This window comes from Mastomys coucha, unplaced genomic scaffold, assembly GCF_008632895.1.
Source record: "Mastomys coucha isolate ucsf_1 unplaced genomic scaffold, UCSF_Mcou_1 pScaffold18, whole genome shotgun sequence".
Classification (NCBI taxonomy): Eukaryota; Metazoa; Chordata; class Mammalia; order Rodentia; family Muridae; genus Mastomys; species Mastomys coucha.
The window spans coordinates 67,152,196-67,173,657 of NW_022196900.1; the positions used below are offsets into that span (position 1 = coordinate 67,152,196).

At 51.9% G+C, this 21,462-nt stretch overlaps 1 protein-coding gene across 18 annotated transcripts in view; it reads left to right on the forward strand.

Moving 5' to 3' along the window:
- Lrp8 (LDL receptor related protein 8) overlaps nucleotides 1-21,462 on the forward strand; it is an 88,307-nt gene that overhangs the window by 41,848 nt on the left and 24,997 nt on the right. For 2 of the 18 annotated variants that reach the window (XM_031378093.1, XM_031378098.1), the window contains exons 3-9: nucleotides 3,215-3,337; nucleotides 11,988-12,116; nucleotides 14,929-15,309; nucleotides 16,156-16,281; nucleotides 16,997-17,119; nucleotides 20,205-20,324; nucleotides 20,397-20,522. In XM_031378093.1, the coding sequence (XP_031233953.1) occupies nucleotides 3,215-3,337; nucleotides 11,988-12,116; nucleotides 14,929-15,309; nucleotides 16,156-16,281; nucleotides 16,997-17,119; nucleotides 20,205-20,324; nucleotides 20,397-20,522 (1,128 nt within the window). Of the gene's footprint in view, nucleotides 1-3,214; nucleotides 3,338-11,987; nucleotides 12,117-14,928; nucleotides 15,310-16,155; nucleotides 16,282-16,965; nucleotides 17,120-18,985; nucleotides 19,025-20,204; nucleotides 20,325-20,396; nucleotides 20,523-21,462 lie in introns of those variants that run through there. The other 16 variants (XM_031378095.1, XM_031378099.1, XM_031378097.1 and 13 more) reach the window with 13 other exon arrangements.

A 21,462-nucleotide genomic window follows, 5' to 3' on the forward strand; every position in this document is an offset into this window, starting at 1 on the left:
TCAGACTGGCGGGGGGCGGCGGCCAGCGCCATCTTTGAGGTGCGGTGCTTCGCAGCTCTCCACAGAAAGGGATTTACTTTGGCAGCTGTCACACAGACCCCTGAAGTCCTTCTGCCACCTGTCCACTCATGTCTTTGAGCCTCAGTTTCCTCTGTAAAACAGATTGACAACAGCTACCAGGATAGCTTTGAGGGAATTGTAGGATTTGGGGTGAGAGACCCAAGTCTAGATATGGGGGAATATGACCAAACCGGCCCAGATACTGAAACAGTCTGTCCCACAGCCTGCCGGGGGTCAGCTAAGCCTGAGTTTCCATTTCTGGCATTTGGCTGCTATGGCTTCCATGCCCAGTGTCTGCCATGGCTTGGCATATAGAGAGAGAACGAGAGCAAGCTCTCCCCTGTACTCCCAGAATGCCCAGTAACAGTGCTCCTGCATCATCTTAAGCAGTTTGTCTTGCTCCTTGGCAGGCCTGTCCCCTTGCTGGAGCTCCTTGGACTAGCTGTCCTACTTTGCATTCCCAGGGCACGGGCCTGTTGGATACTGGGGCTCTCCCAGGCTCCTCCCGGTACTGGAGGGGCTTTCTGCCACGTGTGCCAGCCACTGTTGGAGGACTGTGCTGGAGGAAAACTGCTGACTTGACAGGTTCAGATCTACTTCCACTTACATGTGACTTTAGGCATATAACTTAAGAGCACTGCCTGGGGACCCTGCCTGTGTCAAATGATGAAATATCAGGCTGTTTGTCCTGGGATTTCCTGAGTAAAATACCCAGCAGCATCAAGAGAGCTGGAAAAATAAGAAACAGAGGCATCTGTCTTAGGAAGACATGAAGAAAACTCAGAAGAGAGATGGCCAAAGGATACCATGGAAAAGCAAAGCAGACATGGACCACAGTCAAAGAAGACAGTCAGTGTTCCCAAAACCCAGCTAGGCAGCTGGAGGACCACAAGTAGGGAAAAGTACAAACAAAACCCAACAAACCCTCAGGCCATGGACTGTGTTTACCAAGGGGGAGGAGCCCTACCCTGGATGTGGAAGAGCAGAGATGCCAGTCTGGGATTGGTGTCCTCCTGTGGTCTGCCCCGAGTTGGGTCCTGTGTGGAATCTGACATGGTTCCTTGTGGAAAGACAGGAGAAAAGCAAACCACACCGGACCACAGGATCCGTGATGACATACAGCAGTGGGCGTCAGATTTAAGGGCACAGGCCAAAACTAGCCTCTTGCTCGTCTTTGGACACAAGCTTCTACTGAAACACAGCCCTGTGCACCCACCTACTTTCCGTCAGGGCTCTGCCCACCAGAGCAAAACTCAGGAGCAGGACAGACAGAGCCTGTGCAACTGAAAGCCCCAAATATCTGCCGTCTGTACCGAGTTTGCCAAGCTGTAGAGGACCACTGAGAGGACTATGACAACTCGCGAGGCCCCGACAGAGACTGGAGGTGATGGGAAATTACATCCAGGCTTATAATGGAAAAGCGGTGTAAGGATTTTCGGATGATATCCTTGACAGAGAGGAATGTATTAGTAGCACTTAGGGACTTAGTCAGGGTGGGGCCATTTGGGAAGCTGGGAGGAAAAGGAGGAAGACCTTCCAGCTGCTAGAGAGGAGCAGTATCTAGATAGTCCCAGTATCACATCTAGTTCCACTGTCATTCAGGGAGGGGACTCCCAGGGCCTGGGTCCCCTGAGGACCCTCTTGAGCTATCTCTGCCAGTTCTGGGGCCTCTTGGCCTGTGACTACCTACCATGCCCAAAAGATTGTGTCTTACCAAATCTCCTTCCCTTTCCCTACGAAGACCAAAGGCCCAGAAGGGAAAGAGTCTTACTTGAGAGTACATGGCAAAGCAGAAAAGCTGAAATGCAAATCCAGGCCTGCTAGCTCCCTGTGCTGGACCTCTCCCTTCCTGCCCCCACTCCTGGAACTTCAGTCCTAGGGAGGGCTCATGGGAGCTGAGTGCAGGTGATGTTGACAAGTCTCTGACTCTTTGAGGCCCTAGAGTACAATGAAGGGTGCAAGGAGCCAAAGGCCAAGTCCTCACTACCTCCACACTTCCCAGGGTGTGCAGGCCGCCATGCTCACCTGCAGGTTCCCTGTTGGGACAGCTGCCTTGTTCTGCCCTTGTCTGAAGATATTTATGATCAGTGCCAGGCACAGGCACAACATAGAGAAATAATAAGGAGCAACCTTGGGACATGGACACCTTCTCTACCCTGACTCTTACATCTAGTTTCTTTCAGAACTAGGCACACAGGGCAGCAAATAGTTTTGGGGGCTGGACATGGTATTCACGTTTTTTTTTTTTGTTGTTTTTGTTTTTGTTTTTTGAGTTTTTTCTTTTGGTTTGGTTTTTTGAGAAAGGGTTTCTCTGTGTAGCCCTGGCTGTCTTGGAACTCACTCTGTAGACTAGGCTGGCCTCAAACTCAGAAATCCTCCTGTCTTTGCCTCCCAAATGCTGGGATTAAAGGAGTGTGCCACCACTGCCTGGTGGTATTCATGTTCTTACCCCTGCTCCTCTATGAGTCATGAGATCTCAGCTTGCGTGGGGACACAACATCCCATTTCTTTCCCTTCTAATTACTATCCAGATAAACAGCCATAGCTGTACTGATGGTAAGCACCTGCCGTGCGCCGGGGGAGGGGGAGCCATGGCACATCCTCACACATTAGCTTCCTGCCGTCCTTCAGCCTTTCTGCTCTCGCAGTTTATAGTAAGAAGAGGGAATTCAGAGGTTAGTAATGTCCTCAAACTCACACAGATGGTAGAGGCCCACCCAGCAGGGTTCCGAAACCCTGCTGATGCAGGCCATGACTCTCCCTGCAGAGTTCTATGACAGGGACCCATGCTCCATCGTGGCCACAACTTCAAGGACAAAATTCCTTATTCATTCCACCACAAAATCATTGTCTCCTTTTATAGTTCATGGTCATGAGCTCCCTGGCCCTTTCCCAGGAGGCCTGGTCGTGCGGTGGGATATAAGCAGGTGAGGAGGCTGAGGCCTGCCTGCAGGAGGAGTCAAGGAGAGAGATGCTATGGTGCAGAGCCGCGATGACAGCCTCACTGTGCCTGAGGTCCTTACAGACCCCTCGGGGAGCTTTGGCGGTCCACTTCTTAGGCTGAGCATAGCTGCTACCCACTTGCCTCCTGCCTCTGTCTTAGAAAGGCATTCAGTGCTCACCCTTACGCCCTTTCTTATCTTTGTCCCCACAGCCAAGAGGACCTGCGCAGACAGCGACTTTACCTGTGACAATGGCCACTGCATCCCTGAGCGGTGGAAGTGTGATGGAGAGGAGGAGTGTCCCGATGGATCCGACGAATCAAAGGCCACCTGTTGTGAGTCTTGCCCTGGGTTGTCGGGTTGTCTGCAGGTGGTTAGGCTGCCAGGACATGGTCAGAGGATGCTCTGTGCCAGACCCTCTGGGGAATGGGCCATTCCCCTGGTAAGCAGGCGAGTGTCTACGGAGCTGCTCTGCCTGTTTCTTGGCCTCCTCCTCAGCTCCCTTGTCTGTTGACTCAGTTCCTGCAGCACCAGGAGTTAGAACAGTGCTCAGAAGTAGCCCTGCCTCACCTCAGGCTTGAGGATCTGAATTGGAATTCCAGCAGCACTAACCGGCAGCTGGTGCGTGCTAATCATTTACTGTGGGCCACACCTCGCTCGCTAAGCTCTTTGTATTCCTTTTATCTTCACAGCAGCCTCTAGAGGCAGGTACCGCCACTTTCTGAATTTTCAAAAGGGGCATGCGGAAACTCAGAGAGTTGGAGCCATTTGGCCATGGCCACCCTGCCAAGACTTCAAGCCCCCCCCCTCCCTTTTCCCGGGCCTGTTCTTCGTGGCTAGTTACATGGTGACATAAGGAACCGGGGTGAGGTGGCGTAGCTGGTGCTTCAGGACTGCCTTCCACACTCAGGGCTTTGTCTCTCTGTGATTTCTCTTCTAGGCTTTAATCCTCAAAGCAAACTTAGACCTGGCAGGTCATTCCGTGACATTTGTTAAATTAAAAAGGAGATGAGGAGGGGGAGGGGGAAGGCCCAGTGGTCCAGAGGAGGCAAAGCTATAGCTGCACAAGGCAGAGACAAAAGGCTGTGGGGAGCACGTGGAGGATGGTGGGACCGAAGAGGAGATTCAGAAGCCCCTCTCTGGGGCTAACATTTGCCCCAGAGGTAGAGGCAGGGACAATGGAGGCCAGAGTCCCATTTAAGGCTGCCACTGATGATAACTGGGTTTTCTTGTCTCCTAGCAACAGAGCTACCAGTTTCCAAGAGAGAAAGAGAAAGGGAGAGCAAGAGAGACCCCCGCCCCAGACAAAGGGCCCCTCATTTCCTAGGCAGCTGCCAAGCCCTCCCCAGTTTTACCACAGGCCCATCCTTTCTGTACCACACCAAATGCCACTCCATGCTGTCCTAGGAGGCCTGGAGGCAGAAGGAAGCCCTGCGCTCTTTCCTGCCCTTCCAAAAGAAGGGAGCCCTGCCACCTTTGCCTGTGACCATCATCTTCATGCCAGCCTGGAGCACACAAGGGGCCATGGCAGCTCAGCCAAGAAGGGAGAGAGTCCTGTGCCTCCTGGAGAGTTTCCGGGGTGGGGTTCGGGCTTCCTACCCTCATAGTCAGCCAGTTCTGCCTTGATCCTGGATGTAGGTAGAGGCTTTGTGGAGATCATTGTGGGGAGGAAAGCCTTGCTGCCTGAGGGCAATGCTCCCTTCTCTCTACATCTCTGTTTAGTGGAATTGCTTCCTCCCAGCCCTGGTGGGCCCTCTCACCTGTCCCACTCTCCTGGGCTCTGTCCTTTCTGGCTAATGCTCCCTGCCCCTCTCTTACCGCCCGCCCCTCTCTGCAATCCTGCCTGTTTCCTTGTCTTTCTCCCTTAGAATGCCAGTGCTCACTGTCTTCTGACCTGTGATGGGCCCGCATAGCCCACTCCTGACTCCCAGGTCCCTTAGAGTTAATAGCTGAGCCGCTAGAGGCCTTAAGAACTTGATAGACTTGCCTTACACACACGCAGCCTGTTTGTAGCGAGTGTCTCTCCCGTGACAAAAGACAGACTTCTCAAACTCTCTGACATTCATGGGAGCAGCAACCAAGGCAGCACCCAGGAGTGAAGAGGCTCAACTCCAGTGGGTTATCCCAGGCAATTCCTGTTAGTCCTATATCCACTGCCCCCCTCCCACCATATATGGGTCCCAATCTAGAATCCCAAAGATTTCCCCATTTTAAGATTCCTAAATTCTTAATAGTCCAAGACCCTCTTTTTGCCCTTGTCCAGTGCGGCACAGAGTCTGGGATCCTAGCTTATGAACCATCACGGTGGTCATGGGGTCTTTAAGTAGGGAGGGCTGCCTGGAAGAATCATTCAGAGAGGGCCTTGAAGGCCAGGCAGAATTTGGGGCAGCTGGACTTGGTAGCAAGCTTGCTCACAGCTTCCCAACTGAATGAAAACCCAGCAGCCAACCCGCTGTCCATTTAATTGGTGTTGCCATAGCAACTTCCATAGCCTACCAGGTTTCTGGGACTGTGCCAGCTCCCAGGATAGAGCCTTACTCCTCACCCCTAACAGAAAGATTATAGATAGAAGAGCATAATAGGCCGGGGATCTGGTTCAGCTGGATCAGGTCATTGCCTTGAAACCTCATAGACGTTGCCTAGTCTTCATGGGCCTCAGTTTCTCCATGATTTCTCAGTGAGAAAATATAAATATTGGAGTAAGTGCTAGTGTTGTCTATTTTTGTACTTGGGCCTCAAACTCTCTGCCCCCAACATAAGAGTTTATTAGACTATCATCAGGACACTAGATCCGTACTATTAAAATATTGTAAGTGTGGGTTGTGAGAAGAGCAGAGGGACCTGGGAGCAGGTTCTCATCAAATACAGCCAGAGTCACAATGGGAAAGCCCAGAACATTTGCCTAATGAAAGTATCATTTGGGCTCTAATTATAGCTCGCTTGATTGGGGACGCCTCTGACCCAACCTTCAGGCATCTGCTGGGAGGGGCCCAGGCAGGGAGTAAAGAGAATGGTTCAAGGGAAATGAGTTACAGATCTGGGTGCTACTTATTGCATGTGGATTTTTTTTTTCTTTCTTAGCAGCTAGCCGGGGCCTTCACTCCTTATCCCCCTGCTTGCCTTCATATGGATCAGGAAGTATAAGCCTGGAGATATGACATCACCCATGTTGCCTGATGCTGTGTGGAGGAGCCTGATGTAACTCTGCTCCTTCAGGGAGACAGAGTGCCAGGGCATGCCTCCTAAAGCACTTCCTTAGGTTTCCCAGATGAGTGACAGGAGTGGTTCCCCAAGCCCAAGTCTCCAGTCTCCTTAGAGCAGGCTATCCCCATTTGGAAGTTGTCTGTCCATAAAACTCGAGTCTCTAAAACTGTAGACCGGTGAGAAGCCTTCAGGTACTGCCAACAAACATTTTTTTTCTTAATTTATTAACTTATGAGTTGGCAAAGGATTTCTGGAACAGGATTCTCCAGAAACTAATAAATGCCTTCAGTTACTTCAAACCCCTTTACAGCGTTGTCTGGCAGTAGGGACTTTCACTTCAGCCTCTTAGAAGATGAAACACTTGGACAGAAGCCGAAGGTGTCCCTTGGGAGCTCTGTTCCTGAGGGGAAAGGCTGTACTGGGATGGGGACCATATCATAAGACATGTGAGTTCCTGGGCTTCCCCCAGTGGGGAATCAGCTTCCCCCAGCCATGGTCCTTTACATTTTCATTGCATGGGGTAGGACAAGAGTAACTGTTTCCTGAGCTGCAGGTGTGGTCCAGGCTTTTGAGTGTAGGGACTTCCATATTGCCTCCTGCAAACCACTTACTAACAAGAGGTAACCCTTCAACCCTCTCTTGAGCAGAGGAGACCCAGAGAGCCACAAGTCAAGTGTCTGGTCTAAGGACCTTAGTAAATGAGATTTGGTCCTAGGTCTATCGACTCTAAAACCCAGGCTCCTTTGCTTATATCAACTTGCCTATAGTTCTAAGCTTCAAGGATCCTGGAAGTAGACATCAGCTGGTCCTGTTGCTCAGCCTACCTGAGCAAAGATTGGGTGAGCACCTCTTTGTCCTTTCTAGCCATGCTAGGGAAAGTGGCAGAGTCTCCTTGTGTGTAGTGGCTAAGCAGTATAGATCTGGGATGGAAGTTCAGCTCTGCTCCCTCCATAAGACTTTGAGGAAGTGACTTACACACTCTAGGCTTTGCTCTCTATCGAGGAGGTACCCATCAGCAGCACTTCCTGCGGCTCAGCGGTGGGCAGAGGAGAGGCCCGACCTGAAGCCTGAGAGCCATGCCTAGACCCAGCTTTGGGGAAGAGCTACATCACAAGAGAGATAGGCACTTGATGTGCCAGCCCCTCTCTGGACCCTAGAATACCACTCCAGAGACGCTTCTCGGCTTGATCTCCTTGGCCTCTCCTGTCCTGGCCTTCCAAGAGCCTCTGCTCTTTAGGGGTGAAGGGACCGGTAGCCAGCACTGCTGGGTCCTTGAGAGCCTGTAATTAGAACTGTCTATTTAGGGACACAGCAAATGCCTTATTAATTATAAAGAAAGGAAGCAGACAGATTGTTTAATCATTGTCCTTGTTGAAAGGTTATGCTGTTAACCGTATAAATATTCATTAAAAGTTCAATCGGCTGCCTGCTGCACTGGGGGCTGCAGAGCCAGGCCTCCAAGGTGGTGCATCTATGTGGCCAAAGGCTATTTCAGTCACCTCGGCTTTGGGTCAGGCAGTTTGGGACCTCAGTCATGCACGGCTTGATGGAAGGACAGGGCTTTTGTCCGACTATAAACTTTTGGTTCAGAGAAATCCAGACTTTGTCTTTCGTGTGCTGTGCATATTTGGGCGAGTTACTAGATGTCTCTGAACCTTAGGACTGCCTCCTCCTCTGTCTAGGATATAGTACTGCACAGCCCCTTTGAGAAAGGCGCTTCTGGGATCTACTCACAGCTTTCTTGCCTGTCAGGGTTCAGGGTGGGGGCGATGAGGAGTTGGTTCTTAGTTCTTTCTTTCTTTTTTTTTTTTTTTCGTTTTTTGAGACAGGGTTTCTCTGTGTAGTCCTGGCTGTCCTGGAACTCACTCTGTAGACCAGGCTGGCCTCGAACTCAGAAATCCGCCTGCCTCTGCCTCCCAAGTGCTGGGATTAAAGGCATGCGCCACCACCGCCCGGCAGTTGTTTCTGTTTATTAAAACAAAATGCCACAGTCTGGACTGGGTATGTTGTAAATAACAGAAACCTATTGCATATAGTTCTAGTACATATTCAGGGCATCCACAGATTTGTGTCTGGTGAGGGTCCATTCCTCTCAGAGGTTGCTTTCTCATCCAGATCTTCATAGTAGAGGGGCGTGGAGTCTACCTTGAACATCTATATATTATATATTATGTTATATTATATTATATTATATTATATTATATTATATTATATTATAATTTTGCTTGTGTATTTCACATACATAGTACTGTAGCCCATAAGCACATTTTCTTTTTTTAAAGATTTATTTTATGTATATGAGTATACACTATAGCTGTACAGATAGTTGTGAGCCTTCATCTGGTTGTTGGGAATTGACTTTTAGGACCTCTGCCACCTTTATAATTAATAAGTGACTTTTAGCTCGCTCCAGTCAACCCCGCTTACTCTGGTTAGCCCTGCTCGATGGTCAGCCCTGCTCGATCCCGCTTGCTCGCTCTGGTAGACCTCCTCTCTGCTCGCTCTGGCCCAAAGATTTATTTATTATTATACATACATAAGTACACTGTAGCTGTCCTCAGACACACCAGAAGAGGGCATTAGATCTCATTACAGGTGGTTGTGAGCCACCATGTGGTTGCTGGGATTTGAACTCAGGACCTTTGGAAGAGCAGTCGGTGCTCTTACCCGCCGAGCCATCTCACCAACCCCATAAGTACATTTTCACACAAATGTATATTGTGTTAAGCGTGTTCTTTACTTCCACCCTTCCCTCTCCTGTTAGCCCCTTTGTTCCTCTAGATAATTTTGCTTCTATTTTAATATCATATATACACACTTAATTTTATATACCTATATAAAATTAGAATCACAAATGAGAGAAGACACACAATATTTGTCTTCTGAGCCTAGCTTAATTGCTTAATATGATTATCTCCAATTGAATTCATTTTCCTGCAAATGACATAACTTTGTTCTTATAGGGAAAAAAAGATCTGTGTGTGTGTGTGTGTGTGTGTGTGTGTGTGTGTATTACACAAAGATGATGATGATGATGTGTGTGTGTGTGTGTGTGTGTGTGTGTCTGTGTGCAGGTGTGTGCCTGTGTGCAAATGTGTGTGTCTGTGTGTCTGTGTGCAGGTGTGTGCCTGTGTGCGGGTGTATATGTCTGTGTGCAGGTGTGTGTGTCTGTATTGTCTGTGTGCAGGTGTGTGTCTGTGTGTCTGTGTGCAGGTGTGTGTCTGTGTGTCTGTGTGCAGGTGTGTGTCTGTGTGTCTGTGTGCAGGTGTGTGCCTGTGTGTCTGTGTGCAGGTGTGTGCCTGTGTGCGGGTGTGTATGTCTGTGTGCAGGTGTGCAGGTGTGTGTCTGTGTGTCTATGTGTCTGTGTGCAGGTGTGTGTCTGTGTGTCTGTGTGCAGGTGTGTGTGTGTGTGGTGTTTTTATCCATTCTTGCAGCTTCTGTTCTAAGAGGGCATTAACCCCATTGGTTGGGTGTTGCTCTCAGTGGCTTAGTTGCATCCTTAAGGTGAGGTGGGATGGGAAATAAGCCTTGAACCTGAGCAGGCTGACCCACTTATGGGCATGTGACTGTGGCCGTGGCCCCTCCCACTTTCCTCGAGACTTAGTGTTACAAGTGGGTAGTGCCCAGTGCTCGCCTTCTCCTCCCACCTGCTGCTTTCTTGCAGGGAGGGCTGCAAACATTTGAACCCGTTTCGCTGGGGGCCATGGTATTACACAAAGATGAAGCATGCCATCCCTTTTCCATATGCAGACTGTTAACTCAGGTTCCCCCCACAGAGGTACCTGGGAGCTGCTTTGGTTGACTGTAGTTACTAAAATACAGGTCCCAGGGCCTGGAGCCATGGCTCAGCAGTTAAAAGTCTTTTCTGCTTTTCCAGAAGGCTTGATTTTGGGTTCCAGCACCCAGGGATCTGATTCCACTTTCCCTTCCTTCTACTGACACCCCTCTCTGTGTACCAGACACACATTCGCTGGAAGAAAAATAGAAAACTTTTTAAAAATGCAAATTCCTTGACCTTCAACATCTCAATTCAGTCACCATGACCGGGGCCCAGGAACTTGAGCTTCTAACAGCCCCCTTAGCTCCTGCCTCTCGGTTAGAACCTTCTGAGAGTCAGCTGGTCCGCTCCAGCATGCTCTGAGGCATCAAGAAGTGCTCATGGCACTCCAACATTGATGACAGATGTGCTCTCCCCAAATGCCCATCCCCCTTCATCACCTTGCATTTCACTACCCCACAAGACAGCCCAAGGCAGCTACGCTGTGTTCCCAGCGGGCTTCCCTGCACTCCACAACAGGTGTTCCATGGGATAGCTTCGGGATCTACTGTCCTCACACTGCAATAGTATGTAACCACCTGGGGATCTTGATTTAGACACCTGCTCCCGCCCCTGCCCCTGTCCCTTCCCCTTTCCACTGCCCCTCACCTGCCCCTTCCACTGCCCACTGTCCCTCACCCTGCCCACTGCCCACTTTTCTGTGCCTTTTCTTGCATCAGCCCACTTTTATTCATTCATCTCTTATGGCCTTTCATTCCAGCCATAGAAATAAAATGAGAGGAATCAGAACGAGCCATGAATCATCCTTCATCTAGGGGTATAAAACTATGCCCAGTCTCTGGTATCAGTCAAAGCTGCCAAATGCCCATGTCCTTCTTGTGTGTGTGTGTGTGTGTGCGCGCGCGCGCATATGTGCCTGGAACCCTGGACTTAGCATCATGTCTGGTATCCAGCAGTGCTCAATGTTATTCACTGAATGGATAAACAAGCCTTAGAGTCCCATCGATTCTGTGTGGATAATAATAACCGGGAACACACAGCAAGCCTAGCCTGAATGTTCTTCTAAGCGTTTTACAGACATTAATCTGTTCATTAAAACGATCCTATGCAGCAGGTCATTGTGTCATCTACACTTTGTTGACACAAAGAGAAGTATGTTAGGCCAAGGTCACGTGGCCAGCGAATGACTGAGCTCTGATTCCAGCCCAGGCAGCCAGCCTTCAGAGCCCACACCCTTACTTTCCATGCGGGAGGCCGAGACATAATCCTCACCCTGCTGGGTTATTATATAAAGAGTAAATGGAAGCGTCTAGCACTGGGTCTAGCACTGGGCCTGGCACAATCTAGCTGAGGCCAGGACTCCTGCACACTGTGGAAGGCAGCAGAGAGCCATCCAGAGGTCGTAGATGCGTCAGCCTCAGCTGTCATGTGGAGGAAGGGAAGCTCCGAGAAAGAGCTTCCCCCAGAAGCTAGAATGGGGTTCTAATTCTTCCAAATTGAGAATCAACCCAGGGGCTCTAGGCCCCTGATTGAGTCAGCCTCTGATTGCAGCTGCAGTAATTATAGCTGCACAGTCCCGCTGGGCCTTCCGCATGGAAGCTGCTCTCCATGGTGGGCTCGACACCATCTTTGCAGAGACTCAGATTGTTGCTGCTGAGGTTTTGATGAGCCCTCCAAACCCACAGGTTCAGATCACAGTTGCTGATCTGGAAGGTAAACTGAGGTCCAGTTAGCCATATCTTACCCAGAGGTGCACAGCTGGAGTATATCAAGGGTGTGGCCGCTCCGTAGTGCTAGATCTTAAAGGGAAGACGTGGAAGAGCCCCTGGGTGAGCCCCGTGTGGTGTGAGGTCAGAGTTAGGACATAGCAAGCCTTCAGAACAGATTGGCTTCCAATGAAGCAGTGGAACAGGAGGGCCAGGGACTTACACCAAGTAGCAGGACTGGTTAGTGCTGTGATGTGTCACCCTTAGCTAAGCCGTGCATGATGTCTGTCTCTACAGCCACTGAAGAGTGTCCTGCCGAGAAGTTAAGCTGCGGACCCACTAGCCACAAGTGTGTGCCTGCCTCGTGGCGCTGCGACGGAGAGAAGGACTGTGAGGGTGGAGCTGATGAGGCTGGCTGTCCCACCTGTGAGTCCAGGGCCAGTGGTCAGGCAGCCTCAGGAGGGCTGACCTCTTGGGAGGGTCGGGGTGGAGGAAGGGAAGAATAATGATAAGAACATTAGAACAAATGGCGGGACACTTAGGAGACATTCTCTTCTCTCACCCTCATGACCACCTCATGAATAGTCATTACCATCCCCATTTAATGGATGAGGAAACTGAGGCTCAGACAAGGGAGGAAACATGCCCAAGGCTGAGGGGTGGAACTGAGATTCAAATTCAGGTCTACACACAGCTTTCTACCATGTCTGACATCTGCTCATCCATTCTACAATTCTACCGTTTCTACTGATCTCCAAACAAGAACAGGGGGACCAGAAACTGGGCTGTACGAAATATGGTGTCTCCCGCCAGGGCACTGGCAGCACTGGGGATAGAGCATGTGCGGACAGATTCTCAGGGTGTGAAGGACGACTATTACAGAAATCTCAGACTGGGGCGCATGTCGCATGCAGAGAAGCATTCTCAGCAGGGACAGATGGAAGTGGTCATTGGGACGGTTCCACATGGCTGAACTTCAAACACAGGATTATCTCCTCCTCAGAGAGCGGTCCAGCAAGGTTTAGGCTGGGGGTCTGGGGAGGACCATGCATGGCCTGGCTCATGTCACTTCTCTGGGTGCCTACAGTGTGCCAGGGCTGGAGTAAGGTTTTTAAAGGGACAAGGAGGTGATCCCACAGTCTTCTCCTGGGGACCACAGACTGACAGGCTGTGCTTCTAGCCTGGGCTGAGATGTATGTGGTTATTCGTGAGGCTGCATGCCAGGCACTTGCCCACCACTGCCTCTCCAAGCATCTCCCCACTCCCCACTCTCTCCCTAGCCTCCTCTCCTGGTCCAGGAGCCAGGCCATCTCCTCTTAAGGCTTCTGAGATTCCAAATGTGGAGGGTTGATGGGTCTGAAGCAGAAGTGGGTGGATGGAGGTCCTGGCTAGGATCTGCACTTTAAAGCTTCATCGATGGATGCAGAGGCTTCCGCTGTGATAGCTCTGTGAGAACTCATCCACCCATGACGGACCCTCTCCCCACCCCCAAACAGACCCAACCTCGTAGTCACATGATCCTTCCAGTATAAAGCTAGCAGCCACCATTGCAGGTGGGTAGGGCATTTGGGGACAGGGACATTTCCTTTTAATTAAAGAAACCAAAGCTGAGAGATCATATCAGGCTCCCTGTGGCCTGGGCAGGGAAGGAAACTATCCTCCAGTTCTCTGAGAATTCTCCAGTTCTGTTCTGCTTGTGAATGCAGGGGGTGGGGGGCCTGGCCATGGTGGTGAGATCTGCCAGTCACTGTCAGCTTCAGAATCTCGCTAGGAACCCATTGTTATGAAGCACGTCCTATCAGGACTCTCAGAAGATGGAGTCTTCTCTCCCTGAGGTTGTATAAACTGTGTCTAGACAGGCAGGTGGGTGTCAGCAGCAGCACCTTGGGGGCTTGGGTACCAGAGAGCATGTGCTTTCCCTTCTGGTGCCACCATATCCCAAAAGCCCAGGAGGGGGAAAACGCAGCCGTCAGGGGCTTGGTAGAGCTGTCAGAAGAACATGACACGATCTGCTGACACTGTAACACTGAAGACATCCCTTTATTTTATGTTCAGTAACAGTGAAAAATTGATAGCGTGTCACCAGAAAATAGAAACGTGAGCTGTGGGCGCCCCCGTGTGGAGAGATGTGGAGCTGCTACCACCGTGTTGTTGGCGATTATAGCCACAGCATTCCTGACTCCCTTGAGCCTTTGGGTGCGAGCTCTAAAAAGGGGGAGGAGGCAAGGGATGCCTTGAAAACACCCCAAGCCAACAAAACCAAGAAAGCTGAGAGAATGGGTCAGAGTAGAAGGGAATGCTCTGGAACCTGAGTTCTGGTTCTCTTGTCACATGTGACAGTGAGCAAGGTGCTCCCCTCTGAGCCTCAGGTTTCCGGTCTAGCAGCTGGACTGGCTGGTTTCTAAGGTCTTTCCTGTGGACTTTAGACTAGCCTATCAGAGAGAGGAAGCCCAGGCCATAGACAGGGCCAGGACCTGTTCTTTAATTACTTCATCCACACCCTCCAAGGGGCCTCGGTGCCCGCCCTTAGAATAATGGAGTATGAAGGACATGGCACCCAGACATGTGGGTGTCTGTGAAAGGCACAAAGAAGGCAGACAGGGCCAGAGGGAGATTTCCTAAGCAGGAAAACAGAAGCATGTGATGGATGGAGGTGGAGTTTGGACCCACGCTGTGGAAGAACTCTGATTTAGAACTAGAAGCAGTGGTAGGCTGCATGCAGTGGGTTCCCAGAAGAGGGAGCAGCTTGAACAAAACTCTAAAGAGGAACTGTGCGCCCTGGGCCTAGCTAAATCATCAGGGTGGTCCTAGCTGGGATATGTTCGGGAGTGAGGTGTGGGGACCAGGGCAGTAGATGCCAGGCTGGAGAACCAATCTCTGAAAGCGATATACACGACTATGGCACAACCGGACAAACTCCTGCCCTGTCATCTGGTGTCAAGTCATGTCACAGATGATTTCCTATCCTTCAAGACTAGTGTTCTGCAACCTTAGAGCCCCTCTCTGCCCCACCATGTTTGCTAGCTGCAGGGCAGAAAAAATCTCTGTACTTGGTGAAGCCCAGAGACTCAAAAAGGGCAAATGTAGTCCAAGGTCAGCTCCCCTCTCAAGTCTCCAGCAGGACGTATTCTAGCCTGAAGGTGAGGGTCAGAACTCCTTGTACCCCTGTAGCAGAAACAGCGGGCTGGGTCACAAGGGATGGGATCTGGCCGGCCGACCGGCTCTCTGTCCTGCTCAGTGTGCGCCCCGCACGAGTTCCAGTGCAGCAACCGCTCCTGCCTGGCCTCTGTGTTCGTGTGCGATGGCGACGATGACTGCGGCGACGGCAGCGACGAGCGCGGCTGCTCGGACCCGGCCTGCCCGCCCCGCGAGTTCCGCTGTGGAGGAGGCGGCACCTGCATCCCTGAGCGCTGGGTCTGCGACCGCCAGTTCGACTGCGAGGACCGCTCGGATGAGGCGGCTGAGCTCTGCGGGCGAGCGGGCCAGGGGACCACGGCCACGCCGGCAGCCTGCGCCCCCACCGCCCAGTTCACCTGCCGCAGCGGCGAGTGCATACACCTGGGCTGGCGCTGCGATGGCGACCGCGACTGCAAGGACAAGTCTGACGAGGCCGACTGCTGTAAGCCCCCTCCGTGTCACCCAGTCCCACCCAGAGCCTGCTGATATGACCCTCCTACCGGGAGTACAAACCCTGCTTTAACAGAGACTTTACACTGGGAGAATGAAGTGACTTGCGGGAGGTCACATGGCTGCTAAGGAGTGGAGCTCAGGTCTGACCCCAGAAGCCAGGCTTCTTCACTGGTACCTTTGTCTCTGCTGTGTGGCCATTCCATCACACCTGTTGCTGCCCTTTCCTGTTCCAAGGAGTCTGGCACTGGTCCCCACCCTTCACCCCACCCCCGCCTCTGTCATACCAACCTACGAGTGTCTCCATACCGACCCTGTCAGAGTCTGCTGACTGTCCCAGCCGTGTTGGCTCCCTTCCAAGACCTTGGGAGATCCCCCCCGCTGCTCTCTCTTACAGGCACAACCCACACTGAGCTTTCTTCATCTGTGCGTTTCCCATCTCTCTGCACCTGAGCTTCTGGAAATGGGCTCTTAGTCTCCGGGCTCCCCACCAACACCCAGCACAGTGCCAGGTTCAGGAAAGGTTGGCCGAGTGGACCAAATCCCTAAGTCAGTGAGCACCAGGACTCAGTGGAAAAGCTCATGGCTGTGCTGAGGTGGTGGACAGGGAAACAGGAAACTGGAGTGCTGTGTGACCTTTGGCAAGGCCTTCCCCCTCTCTGAGCTTCAGTCTCCCCATGTGTGTACACTAGAGATGTTTTGGGTAGGTGTCCTTCGAGGCCTCCTAAGCTCAGCCGCTGGTTCATTCTTTCCAGGGGCGGAAGGGACATGAGGTGGTGGGGAAAGCTGTCCTGGCGCAGCGCTGCATGGGTCCTGACGGCCTCTTGCCCTGTCTCAGCAGCACCAGGACCGTGCCTCGAGAATGAGTTCCAGTGTGGGGATGGGACTTGCGTTCTTGCAATCAAACGGTGCAACCAGGAGCGGGACTGCCTGGACGGGAGTGATGAAGCGGGCTGCCTGCAGGGTGCGTGTGACCACGGCAAGGGTCCCAGTGTCCGTGAGGAAAGGCCCGTGACCCTCCCAGGCTCAGAGAGGACAGAGCTGAGGGAGCTCTTCCCTTGACCTCTGAGATGATCCCTTCAACGTCCTCTGCCCGTTATCGCTGGAATTCCTTCCCATGGGGTTCTGGGGTCCAAGAACTGGACTTTTGATTAAGGACTTTGGAAAGGCTGAAGAGGACTAAGGGGGTAAGACCGGGCACTGCAGGGAATCTAGCACCCTGTTGTCTGTCCTTGTGGCCTTCCTTATTAGTTCCTAGACTGGGGCAGACTGAAGCCTGCACCCCAGTGAGTCCTTCTCAATCTCAGGTGGCTCTGTTGGTCACCACCTGTCCTACAGGGATAGAGGCCCTACCCACCTGTCATCTGGAAGAGTTCATTTCAGAGTGGGCAATGAGGAGTGTAACATATCCCAGGCTCATGGGGCAAGCATTCCTCCTTGCGATTCCCGGGACCCTAAGTGCCCCCGGGACAGACAAAGACCCCTGTGTGGATATATGAGGATCTGTCCTGCGAGAAGACCATGGTCCCATTGTCTGTTAGAAGGTCCCCTAAGAGACCTGTTAGGGTTGGCCTTTGAACTCAGAGCGTTTTCTGTGGGCCTTGGTTGGCCCTGCCCAGCTTTGTGCTTCCCACCCCCTGTCTCACAGGCACTGTCCACTCTCTTGTCTGGCCCGACAGAGTCAACTTGTGTGGGTCCCCGCAGATTTCAGTGTAAGAGTGGCGAGTGCGTGGACGGCGGGAAAGTGTGTGATGATCAGAGGGACTGCCGAGACTGGTCGGATGAGCCTCAGAAAGTGTGTGGTATGCTAACCTGTCTACACCTAACTGAACTAATGCTCTCACCGTGCTCCCTCCTGGCGTCCAGGCTGGAGACCCTCTTACCCTCTAGACCGTGTGCTCTCCTGCAGCCTCCCACTGGGCCATTTGCCCCTGAGCTCTTTTGGTCTGTATTGTTGCAGAGCCCAGGGCTCGCTCTCCTTAGCAGTCTACATGCTCAGATGAAGCGGCTTCTCACAAAATCGGCCTCCTCATTTCGGCCACGTACAAACTGAGTGTGCGCCTTCTGCAAGTTTCTCCCTTCCTCAAGTTTCTCCCTTCCTCTGTGTTCCTGCCCTGCTGATCTTGCCATGGCCTTGGCCCCTGAGCTCTTCCAGTCCTTGGCAGGGCACTTTACAAAGTCAAAGGTTGGAGGAAGCAGCCAGGGAGCCGGTTAGGAGCGGGTCCTAGCAGTACAGCACAGGCCAGGCCTGGGTGGGAGGAGGGCGCTCCTAGCAGCCGGCAGTGTCACCATTCTAAATCCTGAGAACTCGTGAAAGAGCCCAGGGTTGCAGTCTAACTAGAGAGAAGTAGGGTGAGCCAGCTCGCCTAGGTCGAGTGAGGAGGGCAGAGGCTCTGGGGTGGTGCAGGAGCCCATGTGTGTGCAGAAGAGTTTGTGAGCCATCTCTGCTCTCCTCAGGCCAGAATTTCGAGAATTGGACAAAGGAGTCCCCAGAGAACAGTGTCAGATGGGCCCCCTCCTTGTCCTCTCTCCTGGAAGGCCACCCACATCTCCCCTCCTGGGTACCCAGAGGAACAGGTGCCCTAGAGCTCAGCTTCTCTGCTCCCCTACTGAAGATGTAAATGAAGTCAGACTGATTGAAAGGGAAAGTAGTTAAGCAAAGTTCACTGAGCCTCTGCCTGGGCTTGCAGGAGACAGATACCCCACTGCCTGCAGGCCTTGCATCAAGAGATCCAGAAGGGACTCGTGGACAGGGGGACAGGGAAGCAGGAGTAGCCGAACCTGCTCCCCCACAACACTCTGTAGCTATCCAGGGACTACCAGCTTACCAAACTCTATCCTCATCTTCTGCATGACATGTCAAAGAGAAATAAGTGCTTGTTGGTGTCCACGTGTGTTCTTTTTGTCCATGCTGGTGGGGGACAGGTGTCCGCACCCACATCTCTGAATTACTGCATTCATGCATCTCTGCCTGCGTTTCCATCTCTGTGGAGCCTGCACACCTGTCTATGCCTCTGCACATAAGCTACTGTATGTATGTGTATGTGTGTGCATGAAGGTGTGTGCATGCAAGTATGTACTATGCAGGGGGAGGTGACATCAAATGCTACTCAGGCCTCCAGCCCCTTCCTTCCTCTCTGGGCTACACAGAATTAGAAAAGGACAGAGACTCCCTTCAGGCCTTCCGAAGAAGATGATCAGGGATAAACTAATCGGGGTCTCCTAGCTTTTTCCTCTCAACCCATGTTGGCCTTGAGGCACTCCATACCTCCTTTCATCAGAAGCTATAGTCATGTTGAGCTCTTCCTGGGCAGCGCCACCCTATACAAACCCCACGGCTGTGTACCCCACGGCTGTGTCTAGTAAATAGAACTGTGGATGGCTTCGACCTGCAAAGAGAGGGGAAGGAAGTGGGTAGGTGCGTGACTGAGGCAGCGAGTGAACGGGAAAACATGAATGGATGGTGCTTGTGGAATAATAAAACCCAAGACAGGTGACAGAGGGTTGTGAGTGGCCAAATGGTTCCCAGTGGGAGCTCTCCCAGCAACTAGTCCAAAGCTACATGGCTCGAATGACCGCCAGAAGTCTGGGGCTTCCCAGGGATGGGCCTGACTGAGCTACTTCCAGTCTCCCAAAGTCATGGGCTTGCTGTGGTCTTGTTCTTTCAGTTGCACCAACATTCCAGAGAAACAGGAGGCGGCCCAGGGGTAAAGAGGACATTCCCTAAGCATGGCTCGGGCTGGAGGTGGGGATGCCAACAGCTGTGCATGGCCTGGGATGGGCAGCTCTGACCAGCTGGATGCATGGCCACGACTGCCTCTGCTCAGCTCTGCTTTGCTTGGCTGGAGTCATGGTGCATGAGCCTGGTGGGCAGAGAGGATGGCATGGTACTTTCCCCTGGCTTGTGGGAGTAACTTTCTGTGATTCTAAGCTCAGAGGCGCTGTGAGAACTTGGTAAGCCTTGGTCCTGGCCTCCCCAGGATGCTCCCAGAAGATGGTGAGGGAGAGGAGAATGAGGGACCAGACCCAGATGATCTTTTGGCATCCCTTCACCCTTTGCAGCACTTGGTAATCCTGGTCTAGGCTTGTGGCAAGGTAGATCAATGAGACAGGTCAGAGAGGAGTTGAAAAGGCTTCATTGTGTAAATTCCAGCAGGAGAGAATTTTGACTTGGCCATTAGGCATATTTAAAGGAAAGTGTGGCCTAGAGACTCAGCTGTAGCAAGTGAGGGCTTTCTGCACTGTCTGACATCTGCCCACTGGCCAACTAACTCTGGGCCCTGCCTTGAAAAGGCACACAAATAGTAGGGGCCAGAAGGCAGCAGTTTACGGAGATCTGAGGGAGCCCCTGCACCTTGGCTGACCCCACAGAGCAGAGTTGGGAAGAGGAGCAAAGATACAGGAGGCAGTTCCTGGAGGAAGAGGTTTGTAAGAGCAGCAGCATTCCAAAATGGTGCTCTGGAGCCCTCAAACGTGGAGATGGATGTGCAGAGGCATTCAGAAGGCACTTGGGGGGGGGGGATATTCCAGGGGTGAACATTATACATGCAAGTTTAAGCTTAAAGATCAGAAGGGAGAAGGAACTATAAAAAATGTGTTTATGAAAGACCTCAGAGCCCCAGGTAAGACCTAGCTGCTTCTTGTCTAGTAGTAGATGGAGCCCTGGCCTAGGAGACATGGACCATGTTTTCTTTGTTTCACTGGCCTTGTCTAATCAGGGAGCCAGCCCTCTGATTCTCCTCCTTCCCAATCACCTGGCTATTGGTTCAGTACAGCTTACAGCTTTCTGGTTTCCTGGTTGTCGGTGTCTGCTACCCCAAGGCTTTGCTTTGCTCTGGGCCCCTTCCCTGCCTGTCAGAGGAGTTCAGCAGCTGTGTCCCTCCCCAGGGCTGAACGAGTGTCTGCACAATAATGGTGGCTGTTCCCACATCTGCACTGACCTCAAGATCGGCTTTGAGTGCACATGCCCGGCAGGCTTCCAGCTCTTGGACCAGAAGACCTGTGGTGGTGAGCCCTCCCCCGTCTACCCAAGCCCATGCAGAGCCTCCTGCTAGTTCTAACTTCTGGTCTTTTCCACAGACATTGATGAATGCCAGGACCCAGATGCCTGCAGCCAAATCTGTGTGAATTACAAGGGCTACTTTAAGTGCGAATGCCACCCTGGCTATGAGATGGATACACTGACCAAGAACTGCAAAGCTGTAGGTACGGACTTCCTAAAGGATAGGGAACAACTCTGGACGGCCTAGAAAACATCGTACTTCCACATACGTGAGGAGTGGTTATGCACACACACACACACACACACACACACACACACACACACACACACAGAGAGAGAGAGAGAGAGAGAGAGAGAGAGAGAGAGAGAGCAAATGGGTCACACACAGTGCTTAAACTACAAGTGAACATCACATACATGACATGCTGCATGCCAATACCCACAGGCATGCTTAGAATCATTCCTGATAGCCTACAGTTCACATGAGCACAGCACCATGTATAGGTACAAGCTTGGACCACAGAGCCAGTATAGGCAACTCACAGGAAGAGCAAGATGTGTGTGGACTAGCCGGGCGTGGTGGCGCATACCTTTAATCCCAGCACTTGGGAGGCAGAGGCAGGCAGATTTCTGAGTTTGAGGCCAGCCTGGTCTACAGAATGAGTTCCAGGACAGCCAGGGCTACACAGAGAAACCCTGTCTCGAACCCCCCCTCCCCCCCAAAAAAAAATGTTTGCGGACCTCTGTACTGATCCATTTATCCAGCTGGTGCTGATGTCATTATTTAGTTATTCATATTAAATGCAGTAGCGCCGCTGAAGGCACTAAGATTCAGTCAGCAAACGACCCAGTACGCTTGTTAGTGACCGAGACAGGTAAAAAATAAGATAGCTAAACAAAACACAGCACACGGCAGGTGGCAAGAAAGGGCTGAAAGGACATAAAGTAGGGAATGGGGATGGGAAGTCTGAGAGAATAGTGGGGCTATGGTTTTAAACAGAATAGTCAGGGATGCTCTCACTAAGAAGGTAACATTGGAATGAGAAGCAGAAGAAGGTGAAGGGGTGGGCATGAACAGCATTCCAGGCTGAAGGACCAGAGCGCAAAAGCCCTAGGCAGGGAGCTGCTTGGGTGTTGAAGGAA